Consider the following 16834-nt stretch of genomic DNA (forward strand, 5'->3'; position numbering starts at 1 on the left):
AAATAAACATGCAATGATAAATAGCTTATAGAACCTCCATATGACAGATTATCACCCAGTCATTAATAATGCTGTGAAAGGTATGGCTTGGAAACTTGTAAGTATTGGTAAGCAAAAAAAGCAGATTTTTAAACATGTAGAAAATAATCTCACTTTTCATAAAAATAATGTCATATACATAGAAAAAAATAGGAAAGATAGACATCAAATGCTTACAATTATTATTTCTTGGCAGTTTTGTATATTTATACATTCCTAAATTTTCTATAATAAACATTCTAGGTTTCTGTCATTAGAAAAAAAATTAAACAATCTAGTCATGACTACTAAAGCACAAAATGATTTAGATGCTTCTGCCAATCTGTGAGCAAATAGTTATTGAGAGTCAAGAAAACTGTTCTAGGTACTAGGGATACAGCAGTGGCAAAGCAAAGTCATAGGTAATAAATTAGGTAAACTAAAAATTAAGAAAGAGAACTTCAAACCTATAATGAATCTCCAACTTTGTCACTCTGACCTTAATCAAATCTTCCTACAGGTATATGAGTCCTTTTCCTGTATTTAAAGTTTATTTATTTATTTTGAGGGGCAGGAGAAGGGGCAGAAAAAAATGGGAGAAAGAATCCCAAGCAGTTTCCTCAGTGTCAGTAGAGAGCCCACACAGGGCTCATTTTCACCATTTTTCTCAATTAAATTGTGAACACACCATCCATCATCTCTAAACATAACAGCAAGCTATAGCACTATTATGCTCATAGAAACATTGAGAAGAACCTTAAGGAATTAAGGAAAACTTGTTGATATTCCCCACATCTTCGTGACAATTTTCACGGGATGTTCTTCCATTTAAATTATTAAGTATTCTCATACAATACTATCCTTTCACCTATTTACTGTTCAGAAAATAAATGAGTTTCTAACTGTAAAATTCTATTGAAATAGTTTACAATGTTTAAATATTTAAACTTGGCTATGTTCTTCAGTACCAAATCTAGCTATCTGGTAGAAAGATTTTTAGCATCAGTAGTTAAAATATAGTGGCTTAAAATACACTATGTTAGACATAATTTATATTGTATCAAAAATATATTAAAATCTTAAAAACTTAAAATAACCTCCTCCGCCCCTTTAAAAAACGTGTATTACATTAACTTCTTTGAATCATCCTTAAATTTCTTCTTTTATATATTAAAATCAGATTTTTAAAACTTTAGGAAAAGGATTTTATAAGACAAATTTAATGGAAAAGAAACATGGGAACAATTTAAATTTAAATTATATTTAAATTAAATAAGAGAAGGAAGGAAGGAAAGAACAAGGGAGGAAGAAAAGGGGGAGAGGGAAAGACAAAGTAAGAGAAAAGAAGACAAGAAATGGGAAACCACTCACCTTTATGGACCAGGTCCCAAACTTCATCAATTTGCTGCTGGATTGGGAAATGACCACACTCATTGAAGAATTTAAGGAGCTCGCTTCTTTCCAATCCTTGCCAATCTTCTCTCTTAGCAAACATTGTTTCATAGACTAAAAGAAAGACATAAAATATTTTCTTTTTTTTTTTAAATGATGGAAATTTGGGAGAATGAGAAAGTTGATTTCATAACTAATTTACTTAAGAGGGCAGTTCTTTTTTTTTAATGTTTATTTATTTTTGAAGGAGAGAGAGAGAGAGCGTAAGTGGGGGAGAGGCAGAGAGAGAGGAAGACACAGAATCTAAAGCAGGCTCCAGGCTCTGAGCTGCCAGGGCTAGCACAGAGCCTGAAGCAGGAATGGAACTCACAAACCACAAAATCGTGACCTGAGCCGGTTGGATGCTTAACCGACAGAGCCACCCAGGCGCACCAAAATATTTTCATTATAAATACTCTGTCAAGTACAAACTACCAGAAAGCTTCATCTAACTTCAAAGGAACTTTACCTCCAGTTTTATTTTTATGTCTTGATTAGAGTGGCATTATGGCGACCTCCTGGGGAAGGCTAGAAGGAAATGGGGCATGCTTCTCCTTCCTACATCCCACAGTAGTCAGATTTGGACCTGTTTCTGCAAGAGAACACTGGCATCCTCTGGCCTGGTTTACATGACAATTGCCCATGGATCATGCATAAATCAGTGCTCAAATCACATTGTAAGACATAACTTTGATGTCAGGATTCATTTTTCATTAGTTCCCCTAATTTTTTCTTCTCTTTCAGGCTTCTATCTACATTCTAACCACTCGTATAATTGATTCTCCTCTGGACTATTTATTCTGCTTCTGATTTTGCCCCTAAATGGAATGATGTCTATTTTTTGTTCACTGACTTCATGTATTCTTCCTTCCTAGGTAAGGTCACTTGCTTCAAGTGACCACAGAAAGTGACCTTGCCACTCTTCGCTCAAGGTTTCCACAGAAAACCATTCAGTTGGGTCATCCTTCACCTATCTCCTATACTTGGCATTAATGGGAGTTAGACAATAACCAAGAAAACTGATGCATATATTTTACAAGTGTAGTTCCCCATAAAGAGTTTATTTTTTCTTTTCAAAAATGGGATACTAAACCTGTACTCTGAAGTATGATTGATTCGCCCCATGATGAGGATTGTCAATCAGAGTGAACAGAATGACAGGGTCTGCCTCAGTACAGGTTTAGTTCTGAAATACGGGTTCCAAATGACAAAGAGCACTAGAAAGTTTTCTAACAGAACTTAAGGTACAATCCTGGCACTCAACCACATGGACTTCAACTTTCCATTTATTTACTTATTTGTTCGGTTGAGGTGGACAGTCATGAAATATCAACAAATTCAAGAAATATTTAGTGATTGCCTAAATATAAGCCACTATTCCAGAACCTAAAACACAGCAGTAAAATACATTCATATGTAGAGTATCTATGGCTTTTTCTCTCTTTTCAAGGAAGCAAACTAGGGTCACCTGGGTGTCTCAGTAGTCTAAGCATTGGACTTTGGCTCAGGTCATGGTATCATAGTTTGTGAGTTCAAGCCCCGCACTGGGCTCTGTGCTGACAGCTCAGAGCCTGGAACCTGGTTTGGATTCTGTCTCCCTCTCTCTCTCTGCCCCTCCCCCACTCGTGTTCTGTCTCTCTCCTGAATTCAAAAATAAATAAACCTTTTATTTACTTTTTTAGTTTTTATTTAAAAAAACTTTTATTTATTTAGTTGGCTTTTTTCTTAAAAAAAAAAAAAAAAAGGGGGAAATTGCTCAAATAAGCAAACTAGAGCAGTTGCTTTTGGTGCCCCATCCATATGGCCTTGTCCCTGGCATTTCTGTGAATGCTGACCTGACTTTCAATTGCCAGCATCTCATTTCACTGCCTCAGGGCTCCCTCTGGCTGCAGGACTCCACTCTGCCCACCTATGCAGCAAGTCAGAAGTGCCAGGGAATTAAGGCCCACAGTGCAGTGGCCCTCAACCACTGGCCATCCCTCAACTGAGAGTTGATGTATAAAGACCCAGCACTTAAGGAAAGTTGTCTACACTGTTCCCTAGAGGGATCGAGCTCTAGTTGATGGTAATCTGCTGGATAATGCATCCTTTTTTGACTTCCATCCCTTCCCTATCTTACCTCATTCCACTAACAGTATTTGCTGGGATCAACTTTCAAATAAGTTAGTTGTACTTGAATTCTTGTCTCAGGGTCTGATTCTGGAAAAATCCAAACTAGTGCAAAAAGAATGCCACTTTTTACTTTTCTGTTTAAGTAAATATACTTCTCCTTGAAAAAGTATATATATCTTCATCAGTTTTTCATTTAATCAGTTTCAGATGCTTCTCAGTAGATCAAACTGATATACATATTAACATTATGGTCATGTAACTATATTAATAGATAATAATGTCCTTAACCTGTATATTATGCTGAAAAGCAAATGTTCAACAACACACTAGCAGAATTAATATTCTAGGCAGGTTTAATTAGGGTCATTATAAAACTTAAATCATGAAAATTAATGACATTTTCTGGTCATTAAAAGATTCTTGAAAATGTGTATAGATACCTGCAAAATATCACCCAATTAGCAATACACATATGGAAGGGATGGAGAATTTTCTAAGGAACATAAGGGCAAATAAGAACTTGCAAATTCTGTGGACTCTAGAGTTACTTTAATCCTTAATGCAAAGGGGCGCCTTAGTCGGTAATTCTTTAAATCATTCATTTAGCTAATTCTCTCCTACTGTTTAGATCCTACAGTGGACAGAGCACCATCAGTCCTAACTGGACTGGACTCCTTTATGTACTTACCTCATGTCAGCCTATTCTCCACAAAACAGCCAAAGGGATGTGTTCAATCATAAGTCATATCATAGCCCTTGGATAACAGTCCTCCATGGGCTTCCCAACCTTTTCAAGGTAAAATCCAGTGGTCTATAAAACCTGACACAGCCTATGCTCCTGCTCCCTGCTACCTCTCCCATCTCATTCTGCTCTGTTCTTGCTCCATTCCAACGGCAGTAATAGTTTCCTCCAATACTAACAGCCTCCAACTTTGTGCCTTTGTGCTTGGGGCTCCCTCTGCCTAGAACATTCTTCCTCCATGTATCCACTTGGCTCCCTTCTGGCTTTTTTTTAAGACTTTAAGTAATTTTCAGCTCAAAACCACCAGAGTCCAGGCCAGAAAAATGAACCACATTAGCTCTTTTTCAAAATGAGAGATTAAGATGCAATAAGGGTGAAATCTGCAGCTAAAATCAAAGAGGAGAAACGGTGGGAAGAAAGTAAAACAGAAAAATAAGCAAGATTCTATAAGGTTAAAAAATGAATTTAGTGACAGACTTGGGGATGAAGACAAGACTAACTGTGTGAAATAGTGGGAGTATTTTGGAAAGTATATGTGATTTGGTAGTCAGTAGCTTAAAATATAAAATGAGTGGAAAAGAAAAGGTGTTCGGTGTAATAACTGTAAGAAATGTAAGGTCCTAGTAATTATTTTGATAAAATGATAATATTTGTACAGTAATCTCAATTAGAGAATATAAAATTACTGTCCATTAAAGAGTATTGAGAATACCTCTTATTAACTATAATTAATAACACTGTATTACATATTTAAAAGTTGCCTAGGCAGTAAATGTTAAAAGTTCTCATCAAAAGAAAAAGAAAAAAAAAAAACTTGCAACTATGTATGGTGACCAATGCTAACTAGACTTATTGTGGTGATCATTTTGCAATATACATGAATATTGAATCATGTTGTACACCTGAAACTAATAGAATGTTATATATCAATTACACTTCAATTTTTTAAAGTTCATTTGTTTATTTATTTATTTATTTATTTGTTTATTTAGAGAGAGGGAGGGAGAGAGAGGGAGAGAGGGACAGAGGCAGAGAGAGAGAGAGAGAGAGAGAGAGAGAGAGAGAGAGAGAGGGAGAGGGAGAGAATGAATCCCAAGCAGGCTCCACAGTGTCAGTGCAGAGCCCAACTCGGGGTATGAACTCATGAACCACGAGATCATGACCTGAGCCGAAACTGAAAGTCAGATACTTAACCGACTAAGCAACCCAGGCATCCAACACCTCAATTTAAAAAAAAGAAAAAAAAAACTGTAAAAAAAATTATAATAAAACAAAATTATTATAAAACAAAAAAAATTATCTTTTTGAATTTTGTATATAGTGTTTGTAGAGTTTATGTATAAAAGTTGTAAAATCTGAGTGCATGTCAGTATAATCTCCCTCTCTCTCTCTCTCTTACTCACTTTTTTTTTAAAGGATTTTTAAGACAAAGGAATTCCAGCAGCTTCCTAATGAGAGAAATATTTTCCCTTTCTTGCCTCTCTCACTTGCTTTCTCTTTCTCCCTTCTTCCCATCTTTTCATCTCCAACACATTAGTCTCTTCTGCTTTTTTCTCTGGACACCAAGATTTTGGACTGCATTACGTGATCTAACTTAATTCTGTGACTTGTATAAATCTGTCTCTGACTTCTTCATTCCTTAACTTCTAGCTACAGAAAAGGAGTCATTCTAACTCAAAGAATTCTGGTTATTTGTAAATATCTTTCAGCAATTTTAGCCTAAGTAATAAACTTGATAAAAACTATCAACAAATATTTCTGAATCCTTTTGATAAAACAGGCATTTCCTAATAGTGTCTATTTATTAATTAATCAAACAGATACAGTCCTTGTCTTCATGGAAGTTATAGTCCACTGTGAAATCCACATTTCATGATTGAACTATATAAAAAAATGTAGCACTATAATAAAGCAGTAAGATGCTCATTTCAGTTAAATATATCTGCATCATTTTGTTGTTTTTGTTTTGTTTTTTTAAAGACAATTTTTTAAAGGGCAGTGTTAAGTTGACAACAAAATGAAGAAGGTACAGAGATTTCTCACATACCCACTACCTCCACATAAGCATAGCCTCTTTTCATTATCAACATCACACATCAGAGTGATACATTTGTTACCAAGGATGATACATCACAATCACTAAGGTCCACAGTTTACCGCATAATTCACTCTTAGTGTTGCAAATTCTATGGGTTTGGACAAATGTATAATGACATGTATCCATCATGCAGTATTATGCAGAATAGTTTCACTGCCTTAAAAATCCTCTATATTCTGCCACATCCCTCCTCCCAACCCCATCTCATTCCTGGAAAATATCAATCTTGATTTTCTCCAGTTTTGCCTTTTCTAGAATGTCATAAGGTTGAAAGTATACAGTGCATGGACTATTCAGATTGGCTTCTTTCACTTAGTAATACACATTTAAGATTCTTCCATGTCTTTTCATGGCTTGATAGCTCATTTCCTCTTACATCTAAATAAACTCCCTTGTCCAGATGTACCACAGTTTATTCATTTACCGAAGGACATCTTGGTTGCTGCCAAGCTCTGGCAATTATGAAAAAGTAGATATAGACATACATGTGCAGGTTTTGTGTGGATATAAATTTTCAATGTCTGTGGGTAAGTTTAATTTGTGTGGACATAAGTTTTCAATGCCAAGGGGCAATCATGCCCCTTTAAACACCAAGGGGCATGATTGCTGGATTTTTTGGTAACAGTATGTTTAGTTTTATAAGAAACCACCAAACTGTTTTCCAAAATGGCTATATCACTGGCATTCTCTTTAACAATAAACTATAGTTCCTGTTGTTCTACATCCTTACCAGCATATCATATTGACAGTGTTCTGGATTTCAGCCATTCTAATAAGGGTGTAGTGGTATCTCTGTTTTCATATGAATTTCCCTGATAACATATGATGTGGAGCATCATTCCAAACACTTGTCATCTGTGTATCTTCTTTAGTGAGGTGTCTATTGATATGGTTTCTGATAGATTGAATGTAATTCTTATCTTTCTACCTCTATAGGAAAGGAATTTTTTTCCATGGCTTCTTTCAGGATTTTTTTTAATCTCTGGTTTTCTGTAGTTTGAAGATGATATGCCTACATCAAAAATGTTGTAGTTTCTGGAACTTATTCTGCTTGGTGTTGCCTGAGCTTCCTGGATCTGTGGTTTGGTGTCTAAGAATAATTTGGGGAAATTTTCAGTCATTATTGTTTTAAATATTTCTACGGTTCTTTCCTCTCTTTCTTCTCCTTCTGATATTCCCATTATCCATGTTACTCCTTTTGTAGTTGTCCCATAGTCCCTGGATATTTTGTTCAGGTATTTTTTTTTTCAGTCTTTTTACTCTTTGTTTTTTGATTTTCAAGGATTCTACTGGTATATCCTTTAGCTCAGACAGTCTGTCCTCAGCCATGTCCAATCTACTAACAAGCCCATCAAAGGCATTCCTCATTTCTGTTAGTCTTATCTCTAGTTCTTTTTGGTTCTTTCTCAGTATTTCTATCTCTCTAGTTACATCGCCCATATATCTTTTGCATGCTGTCTACTTTATTCATTAGAGCCTGGAGCATATTAATCATAGTTGTTTTATATTCCTGGTGTGATAACTCTGACGTCACTGCCATGTCTGGTTCTGATGTTTGCTCTAGCTATTCAGATTGTAGTTTTTGCCTTTTTGTATACTTCGTAATTTTTTCTTGATACCCAGACATGATATATCAGGTAAGCTGTAAATAGGCCTCTAGTAATGTGACTGAATGTGTGGGAGGAAATGTTCTATAGACCTATGATAAGGTCTCAGTCTCTTAATATCCCTGTATCTCTCTGGGCTGTGAACTATACAAGTGTTTCTTAGGATCTTTTTTCTCCCCCTATAGGTGGGAGAGGAAGGCCAGAATGGACTGAAGTTGGGTGTTGCCCTTCACCACGTCAGTTAAGCTCTGAAAATAACCCAGCAGGTTAGGCTCCAGTTAACTAATTTCCCTTGAAGGTAGGCCATGTAAAGAAGAGTGTGATCTGGCAAATTTCAAAATGGTTCTGTCTCTCTGATATTTACTGTGGGAATCTGCTCAATTTCCTGGAGGTAACTATCACAACACTGGGGTGGTCTTCTTATGACTGGGTCCTCTTGGAGTTTTGTTGTTGTTGTTGTTGTTGTTGTTGTTGTTTTTTGTTTAACTCTTGGGATTGTTCACACTGAGCCTCCAGCTATTTGCTAATGACAGCTCATTTTTCCTAACTGGTGCTGGTTCTCACATCAATTTCTTTTTTCTTTTCTTTTTTAACATTTGATTTTAAATATGGTATAATATACAGTGTTACATTTGTTTCAGATGTACAGTATAGTGATTCAACAGCTCTACACACTCATTACTCAATGCTCATCATGATAAGTGTACTCTCAGTCCGCTTCACCTATTTCACCCACCCTCTCTCCCACATCCCTTGGGTAACCACCAGTTTGTTCTCCAAAGAGTCTGATTTTTGTTTTGTTTTTTACTTTGTTCATTCATTTTATCCAATTCCACATATGAGTGAAATCATAATATTTGTCTTTCTCTGATTGAGTTATTTCACTTGGCATTCATTCTAGATCTGACCATGCTGTTCGAAATGGCAAGATTTCATTAGTTTTTATGGCTCAGTAATATTCCATTGTGTATATGTACCATTTCTTCTTTATCCATTCATTTATCAATGGCCACTTTCGTTGCTTCCATAATTTGGCTATTTTAAATAACGCTACAATAAATACATGGATGCACACGTCTTTTTGAATTAGTGTTTCTGTATTCTTTGGGTAAATACCCAGTAGTGCAGTGACTAGATTGTATGGTAGTTCTATTTTTAATTTTTTGAGGAACTTCCATACTGTTTTCCACAGTAGCTGCACTGGTTTGCATTCCCACCAACAGTGCAAGAGGATTACTTTTTCTCCATATCTTTGCCAACCCTTGTTTCTCCCCATATCAATTTCCACTCACCAGTCTCTGCTCTGGTAACTGCAACTCCCTGTATTTGACTGTCTATCTCTTTAACCAGTTTTCTCTGTCTTTTCCCGTCTCTTATAGATCCATGAGAAGTTAATTTTTTAGTATATTCAGCTTTTTTACATGTTAAAATGGAGTGGAGACTTCCAGGCTCCTTACATGTGGAACCAGAAACCAGAAGTCCTCATTTATTATTTTTTTAATCAAGAAACTGGCTGTAATGTCCATCCTAATCCTAAGCAATGTAAATTCATTAAATATAATAGGAACCAGGCTCTCTGAAAGCTAAGATATAAATTGAGGAACTTGTTCTGTGAACAGAATTTCAACACTAACAAGCAACACATAATAGATATCTATTTAGCCTGCTTGGTGTCCATTAGCTATTTTTCTGTTAGCAGTATGTAATTTTCCTTTGGGGAGCTACCCTTCCCCCAATGGATATAACCTCTGTGAAACTCAAGCAAAATTCTCTGCCCTCCCATGGCAGAGTGTTGGATTCATGATTCAAATTAAGCTAATCAGATGTTCTCTCCCTGGAATTTGAATTTAAAGCATAGAAACAAAAAAGTCTTATAAGTGACAACAGCTTATCTGTCTCCCAAAGACAAATAGAGATTTTTTTTTCCCCTTACTTTTTGCTCCCTAAATCTCTGGAGTAGCTCTGTTTCAAATTCTGTGTGAAATCTGATTCTTTAACTATTTTTCCTATATTTTTCCTATAAATTTTCTTTTTGCTTTGGTTAACCAGAATGGGTTTTCTGTTGTTTATAAACACAAGATCCTAATAAATTAAGCCAAATATACATCACTTTAAAATGCAAATAGCCACCAGGTGTTACATGGACGTATTGAGTCACTATATTGTACACCTGAAATTAATATTACCCTGTATGTTAAACTAACTGGAATTTAAATAAAAACTTTTTTAAAAAAACTTAAAAAATAGATGGGGGAGGAGCCGAGATGGCAGAACAGCATGAAAGTTTTTCTGTGTCTCGCGTCCATGAAATACAGCCAGACCAACACTAAACCATCCTACACACCTAGAAAACTGATGGGAGGATTAACACAGCAATCTGCACAACCTGAACCACAGAATTCAGCAGGTATGTGGCACGGAGAGGTGAGTTTGGGGAGCGAGAAGCCTCAGAGGGTAGGGAACCGCTTTTGGGGACAGAGAGAGGACAGAGACTGGGGAGGGGGGGAGAATATGGGAAAAGCACCCCTCCCCAAAGCAGCTGGAGAGAAAGTGGAAAACTGGAAACAGCCGCAGGGACTAAACTAAAAAGGGAGAAAGGAGAAAGGAGAAGGTTTAAATCCCATTAAGACTGTAAACAACGGCAGGGCAAAGTCTGCAACTCCACAGCTCAATACCTGGTGGTGCTCTGGTGGGAAAGACGAATCCCCAGGAACAGAGTGGGGTCCAGGAGGTTCTCAGGCCACACGGGGAAAAGCGGTTCCACTGCTGGAAGGACATTTGGTAGAGACTGTTGAAGCCACCTGGTCCCAGCACACCCCAGAAAACGGCCACATCCACTGGTACTGGAACAAGGCCGCTAAGGGTGAAGCCTGGTGCCAGATGCGTGTTGTGATTTTCCATAATCCCTGAAAAGCTGCCGCTATACTATCTCGTGAACTTTTTCCAGGGCAGGCTGGCACCTGGCTGCAGTCTCGGGGCACTGGCAGAAGCAGGGTCCAGCAAGCGTTCCTGGGTGCAGCCAACATTTGGCCATTGCTTGTTCAGCCATTGCTCAGTGAGACCCTCCCACAGAGGGGCGGAACGGGTCAAAGCCGCAGTCCTTCAGAAGTAAGGGGCCAGGGAAAACAGCCGCATCTGAGACAAAACTTGGGAGAGAGGTACTGCCTGGGGCTTGGTCATGGAGAGTGAAAAAGCGGGACGTGGACCAAAGCTGAAGACAGAGGACAGGTGCGTGATTTCTGATCCCGGAGAACAGACTGGTAGCCAAATGGTGCCATGGTCACCCCTCCCGCGCATGCGCATATGCACCTACAAGCACCGCCAACAATCCACCCCAGTAGGCTAGCAGCGCCAACTAGTGGAGAGCAGAGCTGTTACACTGAGCCCCACCCAACTGGGCCAACTTCCCTCTTCAAGAACACAAGTCTCACCGCCGACTTATTTTATGGCCTATAAAGCGCTACATAGACTAACTTCTAGGGGAAAACGAAGTAATTTCAATCCTACTTCAATCTGTGAGCAGGTTCATCTATTCAATTTTCTTTCTTTTGATTTCTTTTTCTCTTTTACATTTTCTTGAATACAGAAAGAGAAAAAATTCATTTTTATTTTCAATTTTTAATTAAAAATATTTTTCTTTAATTTTTATTATTATATTTTTTACTTTTGTGTAAATTTTTTCAAATTCTATTTTACTTCCATCATTTTGTTTTAGTCTACTTCAGTATATTCACCGTTTCAAATTTTCAAACAATTTCCTTTTTTTCTTCTTTCTTTTTGTTTTTTGTTTTTTGTTTCTTTTCTTTTTCTTGAATGTAGAAAGAGAAAAACTTCATTTTTACTTTCAATTTCTATTAAAAATATTTTGATTTAATTTTTTACCATATTTTTGCTTCTATGTAAATTTTTCAAATTCTATTTTACTTCCATAATTTGATTTTAGTCTACTGCAGTGTATTCACTTTTTTCAAATTTTCAAACGATTTCTTTTTTTCTCTTTTTTCTCTTTTTTATCTTTTTCATTTCTTTTTTTTCTTGAATATAGAGAAATAAAAATTCATATTTATCTTTAATTTGTATTAAAAATATTTTTCTTTAATTTTTTCCACTATATTCTTTACTTTTGTGTGTATTTTTTCAAATTCTATTTTACCCCCATCATCTCATTTTAGTCTACTTCAGTGTATTCATTTTTTCAAATTGTCAAACGATTTCCTTTTTTTTCTTCTTCTTCTCCCCCCCCTTCTCCCCCCCCCATTTTTTTTCTCTAATCTGTCAAACCACTTTCAACACCCAGACCAAAACACACCTAGGATCTAGCATCATCTATTCGATTTGTGTGTGTGTGTGTGTGTTTAATTTTTAATTTTAATATTTTTTAATTTTAACTTTTTTTATTTCAATTTTTATACCTGGTTAATTCCTTTTCTCCCTTCAAAATGACAAAACGAATGAATTCACCCCAAAAGAAAGACCACAAAGAAACGACAGCCAGGGATTTAACCAACACAGATACAAGCAAGATGTCTGAACCAGAATTTAGAATCATGATAATAAGAATACTAGCTGGAGTCAAAAATAGATTAGAATACCTTTCTGCAGAGATAAAAGAAGTAAAAATAGCCAGAATGAAATTAAAAATGCTATAACTGAGCCGCAATCACGGATGGATGCAGTGGCGGCAGGATGTATGAGGCAGAACAGAGAATCAGCAATATAGAGGACAAACTTATAAAGAACTATGAAGCAGAAAAAAAGGGAGATTAAGGCAAAAGAGCACAATTTAAGAATTAGAAAAATCAATGACTCATTAAAAAGGAACAACATCAGAATCATAGGGGTACCAGAAGAGGAAGAGAGAGAAATAGGGGTAGAAGGGTTATGTGAGTAAATCATAGCAGAAAACTTTCCCAACGTGGGGAAAGACACAGACATCAAAATCCAGGAAGCACAGAGGACCCCCATTAGGTTCAACAAAAAATGACCATCAACAAGGCTTATCACAGTCAAATTCACAAAATACTCAGGCAAGGAGAGAATCATGAAAGCAGCAAGGGAAAAAAAAGTCCCTAATATACAAAGGAAGACAGATCAGTTTTGCAGCAGACCTATCCACAAAAACTTGGCAGGCCAGAAAGGAGTGGCAGGATATATTCAGTGTGCTGAATCAGAAAAATATGCAGCCAAGAATTCTTTATCCAGCAAGGCTGTCCTTCAAAATAGAAGGAGAGATAAAAAGTTTCCCAGACAAATAAAATTTAAAGGAGTTTGTGACCACTAAACCAGCCCTGCAAGAAATTTTAAGGGGGACTCTCTGAGGGGAGAAAAGATGAATATATACATATAAAAATAAGTAAATACCAAAAGCAACACAGATTACAAAGGACCAGAGAACACCACCAGAAACTCAACTCTACAAGTATCATAATGGCAATAAATTCATATCTTTCAGTACTCACTCTAAATGTCAATGAACTCAATGCTCCAATGAAAAGACATAGGGTAAGGGAATGGATAAGAAAACAAGATCCATCTATATGCTGTTTACAAGAGACCCACTTTAGACCTAAAGACACCTTCAGATTGAAAATAAGGGAGGGAGAATCATCTATCATACTAATGGTGAACAAAAGAAATCCAGAGTAGCCATACTTATATCAGACAATCTAGACTTCAAAATAAAGACTGTATCAAGAGATGCAGAAGGGAATTATATCATATACAAGGGGTCTATCCACCAAGAAGACCTAACAATTGCAAACATTTATGTGCCAAATGTGGGACACCCAAATATATAAATCAATTAATCACAAACATAAAGAAACTCATCGATAATAATACCATAATAGTAGGAGACTTCAACACCCCATTAACAGCAATGGGCAGCTCATCTAGTCAAAAAATCAGCAAGCAAACAATGGCTTTGAATGATACATTGGACCAGATGGACTTAACAGATATATTCAGAACATTTCATCCTAAAGCAGCAGAATACACATTCTTCTCCAGTGCACATGAAACATTCTGCAGAATAGACCATATACTGGGACACAAATCAGCCCTAAGTAAGTACAAAAAGATCAAGATCATACTGTGCATATTTTCAGACCACAACGCTATGAAACTCGAAATCAACCACAAGAAAAAATTTGGAAAGTAACAAATACTTGGAGACTGAAGAACATCCTACTAAAGAATGAATGGGCTAACCAAAAAGTTAAAGGGCAAATTAAAAAGTACATGGATGCCAAAGAAAATAATAACACCACAACCCAAAACCTCTGGGAGGCAGCAAAGGCGGTCATAAGAGGAAAGTATATAGCAATCCAGGCCTTCCTAAAGAAGGACGAAAGATCTCAGATACACAACCTAACCTTACGCCTTAAGGAGCTGGAAAAAGAACAGCAGGTAAAACCCAAACCAGCAGAAGACAGGAAATAATAAAGATTAGAGCAGAAATTAATGCTATCAAAACCAAAAAAAAAAAAACAAAACAAAAAAAAAAACAGTAGAACAGGTCAATGAAACCAGAAGCTGGTTCTTTGAAAGAATTAACAAAATTGATAAACCATTAGCCAGTTTGATCAAAAAGAAAAAGGAAAGGACCCAAATAAATAAAATAAAGAATGAAAGAGGAGAGATCACAATAAAAAGAACAGAAATAAAAACAATAACAAGAGAATATTTTGAGCAATTACATGCCAATAAAATGGGTAATCTGGAAAAAATGGACAAATTCCTAGGAAGATATACACTACCAAAACTGAAACAGGAAGAAATAGATGATTTGAACAGACCCATAACTAGTAAGGAAATCGAATTAGTAATAAAAAATCTGCCAAAAAACAAGAGTCCAGGGCCAGATGGCTTTCCAGGGGAATTCTACCAAACATTTAAGGAAGAGTTAACACCTATTCTCTTGAAACTGTTCCAAAAAATAGAAATGGAAGGAAAACTTCCAAACTCTTTCTATGAAGCCAGCATTACCTTGATTCTAAAACCAGACAGAGACCCCACTAAAAAGCAGAACTATAGACCAATTTCTTTGATGAACATGGATGCAAAAATCCTCAACAAGATATTAGCCAATCAGCTCCAACAATACATTAAAAAATTATTTACCATGACCAAGCGAGATTTACACCTGGGATGCAGGGCTGGTTCAGTATCCGCAAAACAATTAATATGAATCATCACATCAATAAAAGAAAGGAAAAGAACCATATGATCCTCTCAATAGATGCAGAGAAAGCATTTGACAAAATACAGCATCCTTTCTTGATAAAAACCCTCAAGAAAGTAGGGATAGAAGGAGCGTACCTCTATGAACAACCCAATGTTAATATCATCCTCAATGGGGAAAAACTGAGAGCTTTCCCCTAAGGTCAGGAACAAGACAGGGATGTCCATTCTCATCACTGTTATTCAACATAGTATTGGAAGTCTTAGCCTCTGCAATCAGACAACACAAAGAAATAAAAGGCATCCAAATCAGCCAGGAGGAGGTCAAACTTTCACTCTTCGCAGATGACATGATACTCTATATGGAAAACCCAAAAGATTCCACCAAAAAACTGCTAGAATTGATTCATGAATTCAGCAAAGTTGCAGGATATAAAATCAACGCACAGAAATCAGTTGTGTTCCTATACACCAACAATGAAGTGACAGAGAAATCAAGGAATCGATCCCATTTACAGTTGCACAAAAAAAACAGAAAATACCTAGGAATAAATCTAACCAAAGAGGTGAAAAATCTATACACTGAAAACTATAGAAAGCTTATGAAAGAAATTGAAGACGACACAAAAGAATGGAAAAAGATTCCATGCTCCTGGATAGGAAGAACAAATATTGTTAAAATTTCGATACCACCCAAAGCACTCTACATATTCAATGCAATCCCTATCAAAGTAACACCAGCATTCTTCACAGAGCTAGAAAAAATAATCCCAAAATTTGTATGGAACCAGAAAAGACCCCGAATAGCTAAAGCAATCTTGAAAAAGAAAACCAAAGCAGGAGGCATCACAATTCCAGACTTCAAGCTATACTACAAAGCTGTAATCATCAAGACAATATGGTACTGGCACAAGAACAGACACTCAGATCAATGGAACAGAATAGAGAACCCACAAATGGACCCACAAATGTATGGCCAACCAATCTTTGACAAAGCAGGAAAGAATATCCAGTGGAATAAAGACAGTCTCTTCAGCAAGTGGTGCTGGGAAAACTGGACAGTGACATGCAGAAGAATGAACCTGGACCACTTTCTTACACAATACACAAAAATAAACTCAAAATGGATGAAAGACCTCAATGTATGACAGGAAGCCATCAAAATCCTCAAGGAGAAAGCAGGCAAAAACCTCTTTGATCTTGGCCGCAGCAACTTCTTACTCAACACGTCTCCAAAGGCAAGGGAAACAAAAGCAAAAATGAACTACTGGGACCTCATCAAAATAAAAAGCTTGTGCACAGCAAAAGAAACAATCAGCAAAACTAAAAGGCAACCGACAGAATGGGAGAAGATATTTGAAAATGACATATCAGATAAAGGGTTAGTATCCAAAATCTACAAAGAACTTATCAAACTCAACACCCAAAAAACAAATAATCCAGTGAAGAAATGGGCAAAAGACATGAATAGATACTTCTCCAAAGAAGACATCCAGATGGCCAACTGACACATAAAAAAATGCTCAACATCACTCATCATCAGGGAAATACAAATCAAAACATAATGAGATACCACCTCACACCTGTCAGAATGGCTAAAATTAACAACTCAGACAACAGATGTTGGCGAGGATGTGGAGAAAG

General features: G+C 36.6%; 1 protein-coding gene across 11 annotated transcripts in view; it reads right to left on the reverse strand.

The window, feature by feature from the left end:
* IQCM (IQ motif containing M) overlaps positions 1-16834 on the reverse strand; it is a 649001-nt gene that overhangs the window by 361034 nt on the left and 271133 nt on the right. For all 11 annotated transcript variants that reach the window (XM_049632280.1, XM_049632276.1, XM_049632278.1 and 8 more), the window contains one exon: positions 1390-1524. In XM_049632280.1, coding sequence (XP_049488237.1) covers positions 1390-1524 — 135 coding nt within the window. The remainder of the gene's footprint in view (positions 1-1389; positions 1525-16834) is intronic.

The sequence above is a fragment of the Panthera uncia genome, chromosome B1 (genome assembly GCF_023721935.1).
Source record: "Panthera uncia isolate 11264 chromosome B1, Puncia_PCG_1.0, whole genome shotgun sequence".
Taxonomy (NCBI): domain Eukaryota; kingdom Metazoa; phylum Chordata; class Mammalia; order Carnivora; family Felidae; genus Panthera; species Panthera uncia.